The following is a 15,874-nucleotide window of genomic DNA, read 5'->3' on the forward strand; positions in this document are numbered from 1 at the left end:
AATGTATGATTGCCTAAGAGTAACACTATTACAATAAGAAATTAAGACAAGGTTGCAAAAAAAAAATTAATATTTTTTTATTAACAAATATAGGCACTTCATTTAAAAGATTTTCTTCCTTTGATTTTTATTTATTCTGGAGAGTTAACATTAATCTAGGGTTCACAAATGCAGAAAAGTTTCCTAGGTGTTGGGAGTACCATGATGAAATCTACTTTAACTGTCCGTATCTCTTTTTTTTTTTCCTGTAGTCATCTGACTTACGCTGACAGAATATTCCTCCTTGTGAGTTACCTAATCTACTGGAATGCTGCAGCAATCAAGCAGCTTTTATTATAGTAAAGAATTAATATCTCAGCATGACCTCACTCTAGGTCATGCTTCACATCATCAGACTGCACATCATCAGACTACAATGGGCTTTCAGTGTGCATGGATTACTAAGCAATTGCTGTAAAAATCATAGTGCTGGGAATTTTAAAATTTAATCATATTTTCAGTTATGAAAATTCAGATCCTAGAGGCTGTCTTTCTTGGAAGGTGTGTCAGCTCATGGTCCTCACTCATATGAGCTCACTCTGGAATAGCTCTCTAGCAAATGATGTTCAGAAGTCCAACATCTGTACTTTGGACAAGCAAATGCAACTCTGGAAGTATAAGTAAGTTGCCTTCACCCATAATGTGTGAAAATATTTTAACACCTTTTCAGCAGTGGTTACTGTTATGCTACCTTCCTTACGTTCTTGCAGTACAAACTGACCACAGGTCGTGGATGAAATCTCTTCCGAAATAGATGTAAGTAATGTAAGTAACTAGAGTGCTTTGAATTAAAACAAAACGTCTTCATTTTTTAGATCATGAGATAAAACTGAGATAAAATTGTAGATTAGAGGAAGCCAAATATAGGGAAATGTAAGCAAGAGGATGTTTAAATTTGTGTGAAGTGGGCTGTTTTGTTTTTTATATTTGGAGATGAACTTTAGGAATGAACTGGACTTTAGGAGGAGAAAGTCTATTCAGAAAGATTGCTACAGTGCATTAAGGCCAGCCTGCTGAAGAAAAGGGCATGCATTGCACAACAGCCTCCAGGCTGATGCTGTTTCAATCTACAGTGCGTGTACGTGGGAGAGAAGAAAAGGAAAGGTGACAATTAAGCCACATGATCTGATGTACCAGAACACTCAATAGAACATCTGGTTCTGTTTGAAAAGGCTGTATTCCCCTTAGTCCCTCCTCTCTCTCTCATCTGTATACAAATTATCAAGTCTTTAAGCTTGAAATGCCCAAATTTTAGGAATGAGTGTCATCTATGAACAGTCAATAAGCAGGAATTCACAGAATTTCTTTCATCTGATGCTTGTTATCTTCATTTGCCAACTACAATGATGCTGGTTTTATTCCACAACAATTTTGGCTTCTGTCCCAGCATGATGTTGTTGCTAGTGCTCGAATTAGTGTGATACTGGATTAAGAATCTAGCTGGAAGTGAATGTAATCCTATTATGCAGGTGTCTTTCTCTTCAAAGCCTAAAGCATTAGTCACTGTATGCTTTCTTTCAGGGTCAGCTTCAGCACTAGCAAATCCAGGGACTGTTTTTCACATTGCTAGCAATGATATGAGGTAGTTCTGGTAACTGTGCTTTCTACAGTGTCCAAAAAGATTTAAATGCCAATTTCTAGAACAGTTTCCCTCCTAATTCTTGGCTTCCATTTAGTTTGAGTATAGGTAGTGACTCAAGATCTAGAAGATCCATTCTCAGCCTACCCTACTGCTTGGAAGCACTCCTTTTAAAGGCAAATATTTAAAACAAAACCAATAGCTTATAAGTTACACATAAATTATCCTAATCACTAAATCAATGTGTCAATGTTTCTAAATGTACATAATGGTGGAATTCTAATGGCTTTATTTTGAAGACATGTTTAAATTGCATCAGTCTCACTTGGTTTGAAGTTATGTTAGTCAGACTTGGAAACGGTGGCTCACTTTTCAAGCTTCTAAATTGGTAAAAGAGCATTGTTATACCAAAACAAGCTAGCCCTTATAGCTGGACCTTCCTCTGATGAAAGTCTCAGGCAGCATGCAGATGGAATTCTAAATGAACTAGGTTTAAGGTACTCTGAAAATAGGCTATATAATGATACAGTACAGAGAAATGAGAAATGCAATCAGTGGAAACTTGTTCCATGTGCCAAATAGAAATATCTTTGATATTATAGAACTTGAGTTGTAGAAATGGAATTTCTGATTGCTCTTATCTGGAAAAAAGAAGTGAGAACACTTAAAATTTAAGATGATAGCCAGATCGATTGGACTGACAAGCTAAGCTTATACTAGTAAATGAAAAATTATCAAGTTCTTGGGCAGTGAGACAAATTAGCATAAGAACAACACGCATGTACACAAGTAAATTCTTCCAACATCTAAAACCAGGTGGTTGTATACAAATTACTTATTGGAGATAGTTCCTGAGGTGATCTAACTTCCAAACCATACCCATGAATTATTTGCAAATGTGCTAATTGACAGCTCTCAAATCATGTCATATAACCATTTTTAGTTTAAACTATTGCATTCCTATTTCCAATTCTGTTCAATTTATTAGCATGGTTTTTGTCTTAGCATCCTAAAATATCTGCTCTTAGTATATAAAGAACAACTGTTTATTTAAGGTGGTAATTAGTATAAGTAAAACTTGCTTATTACTATGGATAGAATCAATTACTTTTTCCCAAGCAATGACTTTTACTTAGAAACTAGGACGATCTGTTTTCCAATATTGCCTCCATTCATCATGGACTGGAAAGCAGCTTCAAGAGAAATAATGACATAAGTTAGTTCCCAATCAAATGTGCCAATTAACTTCTTTTAAAGAAAATGATAGAAGCAAACATATGAAGTAGTTCCCCAAACAGGAGCAACTATATATTTATTCTTAATGATATGCCAAATTAATGGAGGGGGGAAAAAAAAAACAAAACAACTAAAACTGCCATGGGCAGCTTTGTGTGATTTTTTTTTTTTTTAAATCAATTTTTAAGTACCTGTTTCACCCAATATAAGTTCATATTTTTTGCTTTTGTTATGAGCACACAAATGCCAAACATGAAGATGAAGCATGACTGGAGAGCCCACAAACACCATCAGTTTCACAAACCTTTGTGAAACAGACAGACTTATAAGTACTGTGCTTATAGGCAACATAGTGCAAGGAATGTGACAAACTGATTCCAAAAGAATGAGTAAATAAGGTGTGAAATATGCCTGCAAAATTTGTTCTGATTCCCTCAAAATACATATTTTTACCAGTAAGTATCAACAATAAGTGAAAATGTAGAAATAAATGTATACCTATATGTTTGAGCCAATGCTTATTTCTACTGATTTTCAGTCTTACAGAAATAAATGGGCTACATCCTATTCTTTCCTGTTGTTCTGTAAGAATGCATCCCTACCGAGTATCTTGAGTCACCTGGCTTTTTAGCTTTGTCTCATTGGAGTCACGACCCTCATGGTTTTTATATTCATTACAGATTTTTGGATGAGGCTGCAGGCTATCTTGTTTCTCCAAAAATACTTAGATTGTTTTGTCATGATTAGTATGTTTTCCCTTTCCTTGTACATAGCTTTCTATTTATTTTTTGTTAGCAGATCCAGCAACAAGTACTGTTAGAGACAGACTCTTTTGGTTTTGAAGCCTAAGTTCAAAGTTTCCAAAAGACCCTTCTGTATACAAGTTCCAGCAAATGGGCAGTACCTTACATCAGTAAGACCAGGATGATTGTGAATGCTAAGGTAACAGTTTAAACCAACTCCCACCTCCCCACATTGTAAATCTGGGGAGAGAAAACCTGCAAACTTTATATCCAATAAATTTTTAAACGTATGTGAGTTTCTTACAGAATACTTTAATACCTTGTGACTTTTATTATCTAGAACATGATTTTTAGTGTTATAATAAAGAACAAGAGTCTGAATTGGCAAATGGCTTCTACTATTGTTGCACTTGATGTTTTTAGAAAATGTTATAAAAGCTTACCACCAATATTCGCTAAGCCTTCTACCACTGTCTCTCTGACCTGTCAATACAAAAATGTCCTTTTAGCTTTTGTCAAACAAGATTAACATCTCTTAGGAATTGCCACAGAAATGCTAAGGATTCTCTGGCTACAATGGACGGTGCTCTGTTTCAGCTACCTATGTTCCAACATCAAGATAGAAGCCAATACTTTGATAAACCTATCGCTAATTTAGTTCTTCAATCAGAATTGGAAGATTTGTGCACATGCCAAAATCCTATTATTTTGGGATTCTTCCAGGTAAACATACTGATCATCTGAAGAATCAAAAACTAATTTAGAAAGACTTTACGGGGAAAAAGAAAGATACCAACAATCTACTAATCTCAAAATAACAAATAGTGATTATAAAGCTTGAAACTAAATTTCTGACAAGATCCCCAAAAGCATTCAGAACATGAACTAATCAGGTATTCAAAAGTAAAAATTTTTGAAGGCCTGATCCCTTAAGTCAAAAAGTACTTCTATCCTATGCTGAAAGGAAGAGTACAGATAACAGACATGATGCTGATATACTGCAGCCACACCATTCGTGGTAAGTATTCACTATAGGTACTACCTGATAAGCTGTCAAGCGTACTCAAGCATTCTTAAGAAAATCTCTCTTTGATCCTGGAGCACGGTAAAACAGTCAGAGACAAAAACAACAGTGGTATGAGTACAAGAAGTCTAATCTGAAGAGATAATATCAAAGGCCACAGATTAAATGTAAAAATTCCTACCTTCAGTTTACCTTCTTGGATCCACTGACAGAGTTGTAGTACACTAGCTTCTTGTTTGTCCATATAGTTCAACACCAAGAATCTTTCTCTGTGAAAGAAAAGAGTGAGCCTTGAGCTAGGAAAGGCTGATAAGCATGTTCTGAAATCTGCAAATTTTTAAAGAAACACAACAATATTATTGAAACTGAAGGAATGTCAGTACTGATTACAACTATGCTTGCAGAGCTTTGCAAGCTTGTTAAGACAGGAGCAGGAACTTAAAAATAACATTGATCTTGGACAAAAAAATTTCTGTTTCAAGCATCAGAGAGAAGCATGACAAAAATCAAGAACTACTGCCACAAGAACAAGCAAATGTCCCTAAAGTGCAGACTTGTTCACTCCATTACAGAAAAAAAAAATGGACCTGAAATAGATGGTAAGTATAAATTAACTTTTTAGCTCCCCAAAATTTTGCATATGGTGCTGTCACAGCTGCATAAAGCAATCAAGTTCCCAAAAGTTCCTGTTATCTAATGAAAACCCATATACTAAAACTGAAATTTAAACACAACCACAGCTTCAGCTGCATTCTTTCATTAAAAAAATATCTGATTTTCTCCTGAACCACTTGGAGATACAGCATGTTGCAAAACATCTGAGAACAGAACCATGGCAACACGTTCCCTTATTTTGAAGAATCTCAGACTTCAAGACTAAGTTAAGCAATCACAAATCTATGTTAACATGTAACATTATCCTTTCCCATTTTTATGCCATTACAGACAAATGTAAGAGAGAGAATTTAATGATGCTGTGGTTTTAATTTTTCTGCTGTTGCAACATTCTGCTGCAATTACACATGCCTGGTGTGGATCTACAAAATATCTTCTGAGCATCAGACTCAAAAACTCTTGTGACCTAAAATCTGGCCAGAGAAATGTAGGAGAAAGGAGAAATGTACCTTGTGATGTTTCTTTCTTTCTGTATTTTTTCTGTGTCAGGAGGCAATGGAGGAGGATAAGGCACATCTTTGTTATACTGAGAAATTTGTCCACACAGGATGATATGGCTGTTCTGATTCATCTATTTGGGACAGCACAAAATGAGACAAATTACATTCTTTGGTCTCATAAACCACATTTTCTAGAGATGCACTAGAATATATCACAAAATTTTCACGCAAGTGTCCTTATTTAGAGTCACCTCTCCTAGAAAAGCAGAATTTCAGCCCCAGTGAACCTCTGACGACCACATAGACAATGCAGACAAAGAAAAACATGCAATGCAGTATATGTAGCATTAAATATGAGGAAAATAATAAGTAGGTTTTTTTACTGTGTGCCTTTTTTGTGAGGAGAGGGAGTAATAGGATACAGCTGTTAGATACAGGCTGTGATTTAGAGATCCCAAAGACAGCATTGCTAGTAAGGCCTCTCTGCCATGGGACAGACTGGTTTCAGGTTAACATGAAAGAAGGATGGTCAAGAGCATTTATGGAGGTCCAGCAGAGCTGTCAGTAAACCAGTACTAAAACACAAGATTACTGCACTGACAAAGAATGTTTTAAGAACGTTACTGTCTCCTGGCCAATGAAACAAGAGATCAGAAGTAGAAACTATGTTTTCACTAATGTACTGTAAGGCTAGCCCAAGTAACAGGCACTGATGTCAAATGTTTGATTCCTTATCAGGATTAGCACCAAAATTAGATCAACAAAGTGGAAAGCCTATTCTACTGTATTGAAGACTTAATTCAAATCTGGGTACACAGACTTTGGAGAATGATGAGAATAAACATGATAGTTGGCATAACCACCTGGCTTATAACTGTATCACTGATGTCTCCACCAACATTGTCAAAGTAAACATCCACACCACCTGGGCAGAGTTCACGGAGCTGCTGTGCCACATTCCCTTTCTTGTAATTGATAGCAGCATCAAACCCCATTTCTGAAACCAAAATGGAGCACTTTTCATCTGTGCCAGCAATACCCACAACTCTAGAGCATCCGTCCAGATGGGCAATCTATTGTTAAAACAAAACAATACAGAGAAGTTGATCATTTTCCCCACGCATAAAAATTAGGGATGTCTTATCCCACTAAACCCAAGACAGCAAATTTTAGTGTAAATTCCCATCTCATGTGACGTAACTGCAGCAAAAGAGCCTCTTGTTGTTCCTTCGTCACATGTAGAGAAGGGGCAGTTGCCAGCAGAATTACACTGGCTTTCCAAATCACTGACTGTGGAATTACCAACACTTAGCAGTACTGGAGAGCCAATGCGAGGAAAGGTTTACTGCATTTGATAATATAGGAAAAACGGAAGTTGCCAGTCAACTCAAAGACTGTATTCAAATGGCAGACTACTATAAAAAACACACTGAGTATGTTTTTAGAGTATCCACTTCATTCACCTCAGACCTTTTCTGCTATCCCAGTTTCAGGAAACTTGAGTTTCGTACCTAAAATCTCTCAGTGAGTGTGAGCCAAATCTGTGAACCTTCCCATGAAGTTATACTTGTTTATATTTGTAATGGTTTTGTCTGTGTTTACTAATCATTTATTATATATTATAAATTTAGTAATTCTATACCCTTTGTGTCTTCAGACAACCTACCTGGCCAGCCAAAGAACCGCAGGCACCAGCTGCTCCACTCACCACCATGGTCTGATTGGCACCCACAGTCACATGGCCTTTCTCTCTTATACCTAGCAAGGCTGTCAGTCCTGTCAATCCAGCTGCACCAAGAAAGTAGGAAAGGTGTCCATTCACAAGTTGTGGAACAACCTACAAAACAAAATCACATGGTGTTCATTTCTTCTAAGGTGAGGTTTTGCTGTTTGTTATTTGACTGATGATACAAAACTAATTCAAGGTATTTACAAGGCAAGGTACAACAGACAGCAGTAAGCTAGCTATAAACTGGTTCTACCTTAACAAGAAGTTTATGTAAAATGAAACAAAGATTATATGTCCACAGTTTTAGAAAAAGGTTGTGAGTAAAATCATTCACGAGAGCTTAAATGATGGAAATATCAAAAAGTGTCCAGCAGATTAGAAGTCTCAGGCAATGGCAAACTATCCCTATGTTAGCATAAAGGACAAAATAGCAGTGTTATCAAACATTAGGATTGCAGATCAGTGGCACTTCTTCTATGGAAGAAGTACAAGCTTTCACTAACGTGTTGGTAAATAAATTGAATTAAATGTGCCTAAAACCTTTCATGACTACACCTCCAGGGATCAGGAGTAGATCTATCTAGAATTAGGATAACTAACAGAATTAATTAACAGAAGTTTATTAAAAACACAGCAAGTGAAATAATATTGGCATGCCTGATAGCCAGCAAAAGCATTCATCTTTTTCTTTGTTAAAAGTGGAAAAACTGTTACATATTTTGCCAACTGTGAGTTTGTCTGCCTTTTGAGAATGGGTTTCTTCAGTAATACCAACTTGATTTTGATTAAGAAATAGTATCATTAATTACTCTTTAAAAAACAAAATAGATAATACTGTGACAAGAGATAAAATAGTGACAATCTGGGTTTTGTATACCTTTTGTAGCAAGCTTCCATCCAGAATGGCCACTGTCTGCCAGGGCCAATTGAAGGAAGTGACAAAGTCTCCTTTAGCGAAGTTGTTATGCTTGCTTTCCTCCACAACCCCAATGCCCCCACCATCGGCAACTTCAGATAGCTGCCAAGGCAGGAGGTAATCTGAACCCGTATCCTCATTCATCCGGCAGCGCTGAAAGACAAGACTTTAATGAGAAGCTCTGGTGGAACACATCGTTTGGTTTTAAGAAGTTCAAATGAAGCTGGGGATGAGATGTGTTTAAAACGTGAGACACAATGGGCTATTCAAAAATCTCTCAATAAGCCCCAAATATTCATAATCTTCTCTTAGATCTTTCTTTCCCTGCTGACTTGGTACAAAAAGACAGATCATTTTAATCTCCTTCACCAGCGCTACCAAAGTCAACATGTTCTACAAACACTGCCTCAAAGTCAGCCTCATATCCAAAGGCAGCTGGCTTGGACCTGACAAGATTTCCTCATATGCCATTCCTTAACTGCACGAATCACAGAAATGTAGGATTGCAAAAAACAGCCAGAAGTCGTTTAGTCCATCCCCATGCACTGGAGAACAGCAAAATACGTTTAGATCATCCCTCAGAAAGAAATATTTAACAAAACAACTTGGCATTTAAATATTTTCTTTGTATTTCCCCATGTTATACTAGACATTTTATGATTGTTAACTTCTGTGTTAAACATCATGAGAGGTACAGAGTTTAAGATAATTTTTAAAGAAGTTCTCACTTAGTTGTAAGCTTACCACCTACCATGTATGGATCCACAGAGAGATACAGGGTTCTAACACGTACTTGTCCCTCTTGCACTGTGTCTGGTATTGTACTTTGCTCCAGTCTGAAGTTTTCAGCCACTGGCACTCCATTCTTACCTAGAATTATTTTGAAATGAAACAAATAAGTGAATCAATGTGGAGCTTCCTTTAATCAATAGGGAAGGCATTTTTTAATTATGGTAATCCCTTTTAAAATATGTTAGCTTGTCTCTATTCACAGCTATACAACTATCAGCTAACTCAGCAGACTGAGATTTAAACAGGTGTATTCCCAGCACCCAAACTGAAGACACAGCCATAACAGACATTCCGAAATGCTCAGCTAACCCCTCCTGACTACTGAGGACTAATTTCTGCAAGAATGATCTCCAAAGGCTTGTGAAGTATTAAATAACTTGTTTCAAACCATTCTGGGTATGCAGCACACAGTGTTGTACACTAACCACTATTCCAATTATCCTTGCCAAGTCTATTCTGATTTGCAAGCAACCTTTTGATCTACATTTTGTGTAAATCTAAACAAACAATGTAGACTTTCATGTTAGTGGATCTGATGGCATTATGCTTCACTGGCCAGTACAAGGTACTTGTATTCAAAAATCTCTCAATAAGCCCCAAATATTCATAATCTTCTCTTAGATCTTTCTTTCCCTGCTGACTTGGTACAAAAAGACAGATCATTTATCACTTACTGATAGTTTCCATGCTGCTTGTTGCAGCAAACTTTATAAAAATATTCTAATAATCTTACAAATAAAAAATGTCAGAACTAAAAAGCAATGCTTGATAATCTTTCTTCACACTGAGTCTCTACTCCTAGAGTTTTCTCATAATTATGCATTATTTTTCTCAACCACAAGTTTAGAAGTCTGCGTGTAGAGATTAAATAAATACACTTCATAATAAACTTTGTTTACTGTTGCATGCGGTATTAAGATATGCAAATCTGAAGTTAGTTTCTGCTTCTACTCTCACCACTTCAGACTATTAGGCAACCATGACAAACACACTGCTCCCTTATTGCAATAAAATACATACCAGGGCGTGAATTCAGCACTACTCTTTGGATAATCATCCCTGCTCTTGCAGCAATTTCACACTGGACTCCTACAAAGGAAAACACTCCTTGAAGGGCTGAAACATAAAATCCCTTGAAAAAGAAAATGGGGCAAAGTACTCAGCAATTTGGAAATGGGGGTACAGGAGTTACGTAACACACATTTTGAAACCACTTACAAATCCCATGGGAAACCTAACATCCACTCTGTCCCCTACACAGCAGTAAGGGAGAGCTGCAACCTCCGCTGAGCAAGGAGCATCCCACCATGCACTGCTCTGCTCTCCTACTGCTCTACTGGCATTTGTAGTGAGGGCAACCTGATGAGCAACCATCGAGAGCTGCGGAAGAGAGGAAGAACTAACAAATGGATGCAAATACAAACAGCTCATCCAAAACAAACTAGATTTAGAGGTGTGGTGCAAGTGAAATCCTGCAGACACATTTCCAGACTGCCAGAATTTCACCTGTTCTGCCAAAGCTTGTACTTCTCAGATAACACTGCCAAAATGCAGTGCTCTGCTTTTGCTCTGATGCAGTTGCATCCATCTGCAATGGCCTGATATCCCGTCAAAGCAATTGCCAAGAGGAGGCCACATAGTGGCTTCATTACAAATTTGAGAAGAGTGAAATACGAGCCTCTCCACTTTTGATATTCATGCCCAATAGTCATATAAAACAATCTCAAATGAAAAATAAACAGACTCATGAACTTTATACCCGTGCAGTTAAAACAATGTCTGTTTACCCTCACGTAAAATCCTAAGGACAGTCTAAGGCAAATTTTGGCAAATCATGGGTTCAGCATCATACTCCACTACAGATGTCCTGTGTGATCTTGTTTTCTAGCCATTTCATAAAATATTTTCAGAACAAAAATCCATATTCTTCTAAACTTTGAAGTGAGCAAGTCTGTTCTCACAATGGACTCAGACTTTATAAACATGAAATTACATATTTTTACTTTATATTTTGTGTCATTCCTGAGCCAACTCAAGCATAAATGATCTAATTTTGCATTCTTGAGTATCTGAATCCTCTTACGCTACCTTGGCTGATAGTATGTGCATAACAAAATTACATTCAAGTAATTCAAGTACATTCAAGTGGTCCACATAGCAATTGTCTTAGCATCTGAGAATCTGTGTTAATTCCATGAGCATTTTACAAATGGCCAGATGCAGGGAATACAATTAAAAATCTTCCGGTAAATGATTTGCACGCATACAGAGCTTGGCTTAAGTTTATAGCCACTAATGACACTGCTCTGTGCAGAAACAATGAGTTAAGAATGTAGTGAATATCAACTGACATCAGCATGACAGTTCACAAGAAATCTGGACAAATAATTCCTCTAAGTACTATTCATATTCAATTCAAACCTATCCATGGTATTAAGTGTTTGATCCACTGTTTATAAACTACACAAAGTAGGCAGAATCACTGTACAGCTCATGCTTTACAGAAGTATCCGTGCTCAAAACTGATTCTATTTTTGTTATCCTGAAATCAAATACCCTTATTATGCAAGCACAAAACCCCAATCTGAACATGAGGTCATAAAAAGCATTTTTACTGTGCCCAACACATATTTGAAATATCTGCTTTCTACTACGGTACAGAGGAAAAAAATGCAGTTCTTAAAGAAGTGTTGAATAAAGATATCAACATACTAAAACAAAGGAAAGGCAGTACAGAATGGCACAGGAAAATGCAAGTGGAAAAAATATACAACATAAGTTTGGATTGCTTCTCTGAACAACAGAAGTTCTGAGGGAACAAAAATGCTATTGGTTTCCCAGGCCATTTTCACAGCTTTAGGCTGAGAAGCCTGTGTACTAATTCAGTCTGAAGATCTTCCAGATACAGCAAGCGGGAGGACAGGAAGAAAAAGAGGCTGGCAAATGAAATGCCACCCATGACAGTAATATATACCATTGGAGATGGACGTTTACTTATAGATATGATTGCACTTGTCCTACAATGCAAGCCAGTAAGCACACAAGCAAACGTTCACACTAATATCAAAACATAATACAAAAGAATCTGTCTTTCCTCATTTCATAAGCAATAAGTAATTGAATAAAAAAAGAAAGTAGAAGTGCCATTGTTTAGTGCTATTAACTGAAGAAAGCTTTGGGAGGAAGAGAACAGATTTTTTTAAGTGAAATAAAGTGGTTTTGTCCCATATACATAAGGCTTTTCAACATACATTTCATGCAAGTATTAAGGATACTTGGATTTTTTTGTTTGTTTGTTTTGTTTTGTTTAAATTTTGAAAAGACCAAACAAATTAAATTAACAATTAAAACAAATGGAGTAAAAATTGTGAGTTTTGACATCATTCTAGGCCAAGATCGTCTGACCCACATTTTGAGTAAGCAGCATTAGGATGCACAACAGCAGCACTTCCAGGGCACTCTCAAATACATTCTAGCCCATTTTTGCTCTTATTTCCTTCTCTTGTCTTTCTTCTCACATTTTTGCAAACTGACACATGACTACTCCTTTTACAAAGTGTACATTCATCAGCACTAAAACTCCAGTTTGTTTGTCTTGGGCTTGGTGCAGAGATCTACTTGTTTCTGACACTGTTTATAAGACAGTTTTCAGTTGCATGTACTTCTGACAAAATAATTCATCTGCTTCCAAGTTGTCAAAGCCCACATCAGGTGTGTTCTGGTTTAAAAAAAAAAAAAGGAAGAGTGGGTAGTTTATTCCTCCTGTATCAGGCCCAGGCAGCCAATATAAGCAGAAGACAAGACTTGAAGTCTTCTAAAACTGTATCAAAATGTCTTAGGATCCGTGTTTCCTAAGAAAGAGCTCTCAAGGAAGAATGATTTTGAATGAGGAACATGCAGGAAGGACTGGTATTATGAATCAGTGAGAGCAAATAAATGTGCAAGGAATAGCAACATAAAGGCCAGCAAAACTCAGAAATATAATGGAAGAAATGGAAGAACTGGGAACAACAAATGAGGAGGTGAGACCAAGAAAACAGAGATGAGGAAAGATGGGCAAGGAGTTTAGGACTATGGGGGAAGAAGGGGAGAGAAAATGTAAGTAACTGAAAAGAACAAAAAAGTGAATGTAATGTATTAGGCATCAAAGTTCACCACTCCCCTAAGATGCAGTACATTAGAACACAACATTAATTACATTGCAAAGTCAAGTTTTCAAAAAGTAGAAGCCACAATTGGTACAGACTATGATGAAAAGAAAGTGCATACCATTAAAAAAAAAGTACTTTTCTGAGCTGAACTAATAATTTCAGCTTTCCCAATGTCTCATGCTTCATTTAATTCTCAAGATGAATTCCCACAGTTTGTCCTACAGTCAAACTGGACTGACATACAAATCAAAATTCCGGTAGGTACACAGACTCATATCTATATCTACATACAGTTGGACTGTATAAACTTCAATTTTTCTCAGATTTAGGTGTCATAAAGAATGGAAACTCCCAAGTACCACCTCTTGGGCAGGTTTGGGTGTGTTGTTTTTTTTTTTTTTTTTTTTTTTTTTTAATAGCTGCCTTGTGTTAGAGTTGATGAAAATTGTTTAGAATTACCAACTCCTCAGGCTTATTTTCCCTTAGAATTTCAAGTCACAGATGAAGTCACAGATGCAGATGGCTCCCAGAAAGGCCGGAGCGTCATTCTGCGAGAAACACCTGAGAAACACCTGACACTGCTGTGAATGCTCTGACGCAGCACGGGGACCCCCACACACGGGCAGCCCCAGAGCGCACTGACTGAACACCTGCCAGGGTGTGAACAAAGACTGCGAGGAATCACCGCTGCCCAAGGCGGGAGGGACACTGGAGACCGTCTGTGGATGGTTCAACACCACAGTTTCCGAAGCTACGGGCAGAACAGCATAGGAGAGAGAAACGAAGAGAGCTCAGAAGCAACAGCGGCCCCGAGGGCGGGCCGGGCACTGCCCCAGCTGACGGAGAGGGACCCAGACGGTGCCTCAGAGCCGCGCCGCCTACTCACTCAGAGCCCGGCGCGCGGGAGCGACGGTTGGTGAAAATTCGCACCGGCAGCCACGCAACCCCGCTCACCTCAAACCCCTCCTGCGGCGCCCCAGCAAGGCCCCCACAGCGCGAACGGGCGACCCGGCGCCCCGCCCCCTGCGCATGCGCACAAAGCCTGCGCGCCGCGTGCCTCCGCTTAAAGTGGCCGAGTCCCGGGCGCGAGCGCTGTGAGAGAGGCGGGAAGGGCTGAGGTGGGAGGGTCGTCTCTTGTTGGCGGCCGAGCGCTGTGTCTTACGTTCCTTCATCCCAGGGAGACTGAGCTGTGCGGACACTTGCTGCTTGTGAAGGGGGTTTGTTTTTCACTTTTAAGGGTAACACTGAGCGATACGTGCTTCTTCTGTGTCAGTGGATGAGATTTCTGTTCACTGATGTAATACAGGGCTGTATTACGTATAGCTTTGTGGCCGCTCCTAAATTTCCAGCAAAGTTGCTCTTGTATACAATGTAATTCTATATATAGAGAGAGAATTACAAGAATACTTGCACAGGCTATACATGCACTTGCAGTATGAGTGTGGAGGGATGAAGAGGCATCTTCATTTGAAGAAGTGGTAGTAAGAGGATGAGCCATGAAAAAGCTAGGCTCTCCCTGCACGAGTCCCCAGGCTGCCCCACACACCCACCAGCTGTGGGGCTGACTGGGAAAGGCAAACCGGTCTGTGAAGTGGGCACTGTGTCCCTGGAAACTGCTGTGCTGTGCAAACCGACCACTTCAAGGACTGCAAAACTCTTCCAGGTTAATTGTCCCAGTGACTCTGCCCTGCCTCTTGCATAAAAGCAAGATCTTTCTGCTATAGCTTTAGCCATGGCATTTTAGTATATCCAAGAATCATCTGCATCTGTGCCAACGTGACATCATGTTCCACGGGATTTGAAGTAACATATTTGGTACTGGTCTAGAAAAGAGGAGTAACAAGAAGACTTACACCTCCATATTCTTTTCTCAACTACATCAGCTGGACTAATGAGAGAGAACACCTTCACCAGGACTAACTCTCAAAGTAAGATTTTAAGTCTGAAGTTGCTTCTGTAGTTTTGAGTGGATGTATCCTGTACAGAGATGGCCTTCTCTAATGATGAATGCTCACTTGCCTCATACATGCAAGAAAATAACATTAGCTTCTGAAATAATTACTTCTGTAATGTTGTGTGTCATTAAAGGAACAAACAGGAGGAGAAGATTACATGTTATGTGTTAATGTAGTATATCTTGATGACTATTGATAGTTGGAAGAATACTGATGAAAACTTTGCTGCATATGGTCATATGTGCATAATTTTGTTTCTAGATACTATACAGAGGCAATACTACTTTAATGAGTTTTGTATTTATATGAAGTATTTAAGAGAGCAATGAGAATCTCTGGATGAGCCCACTTTGTCTTGCCTAGCCTGTGGTGGCTTTATAAAACAAAGTTATTGTGAAAGGTGTTACAGCAGTCACCTGCAATTTCAACTGAACCCTTTTACTCCCTTTTCTCCCACTACTGTCTGTCTCTCATTGACTACTGCTTACTTGGAAGGGAAGCTGTTGTGAAATAATCTTAGGTGTGAATTTAAAACGCAGTAGCCATTCTGCACTGACTTGCCTTGTGGATACATGTTCTATGCTAGGAATGCCTT

The 15,874-nt window shown here is 38.3% G+C and overlaps 2 protein-coding genes across 9 annotated transcripts in view; one reads left to right on the forward strand and one right to left on the reverse strand.

Annotated features, from left to right (window-relative positions):
- Positions 1-61: 61 nt before the first annotated feature.
- On the reverse strand, positions 62-14,378 carry PTGR2 (prostaglandin reductase 2). 5 transcript variants are annotated; one of them, XM_031593582.2, is made up of 10 exons: positions 14,279-14,378; positions 10,194-10,262; positions 9,133-9,251; positions 8,343-8,534; positions 7,403-7,573; positions 6,600-6,809; positions 5,746-5,867; positions 4,803-4,890; positions 4,041-4,080; positions 62-2,811 (listed from the first exon to the last, which is right to left on the reverse strand). In XM_031593582.2, the coding sequence occupies exons 2-10, from the start codon at positions 10,228-10,230 to the stop codon at positions 2,747-2,749; spliced, it is 1,044 nt and encodes a 347-aa protein (XP_031449442.1). In that variant the 5' UTR covers positions 10,231-10,262; positions 14,279-14,378; the 3' UTR covers positions 62-2,746. The 5 variants fall into 5 exon arrangements, with proteins under 5 accessions (XP_031449442.1, XP_031449443.1, XP_089997189.1 ...); XM_031593583.2 differs by having other exon boundaries at positions 14,211-14,325; XM_090141063.1 differs by lacking the exon at positions 14,279-14,378 and adding an exon at positions 10,392-10,561.
- A 59-nt stretch (positions 14,379-14,437) lies between these two features.
- MIDEAS (mitotic deacetylase associated SANT domain protein) overlaps positions 14,438-15,874 on the forward strand; it is a 61,543-nt gene continuing 60,106 nt past the window's right edge. For all 4 annotated transcript variants that reach the window (XM_031593576.2, XM_090141043.1, XM_090141041.1 and 1 more), the window contains exon 1: positions 14,438-15,252. The gene's annotated coding sequence lies outside the window, so the exon portion shown is untranslated. The remainder of the gene's footprint in view (positions 15,253-15,874) is intronic.

The sequence above is a fragment of the Phasianus colchicus genome, chromosome 5, assembly GCF_987193195.1.
Source record: "Phasianus colchicus chromosome 5, bPhaCol1.hap1.1, whole genome shotgun sequence".
Lineage (NCBI taxonomy): Eukaryota > Metazoa > Chordata > Aves > Galliformes > Phasianidae > Phasianus > Phasianus colchicus.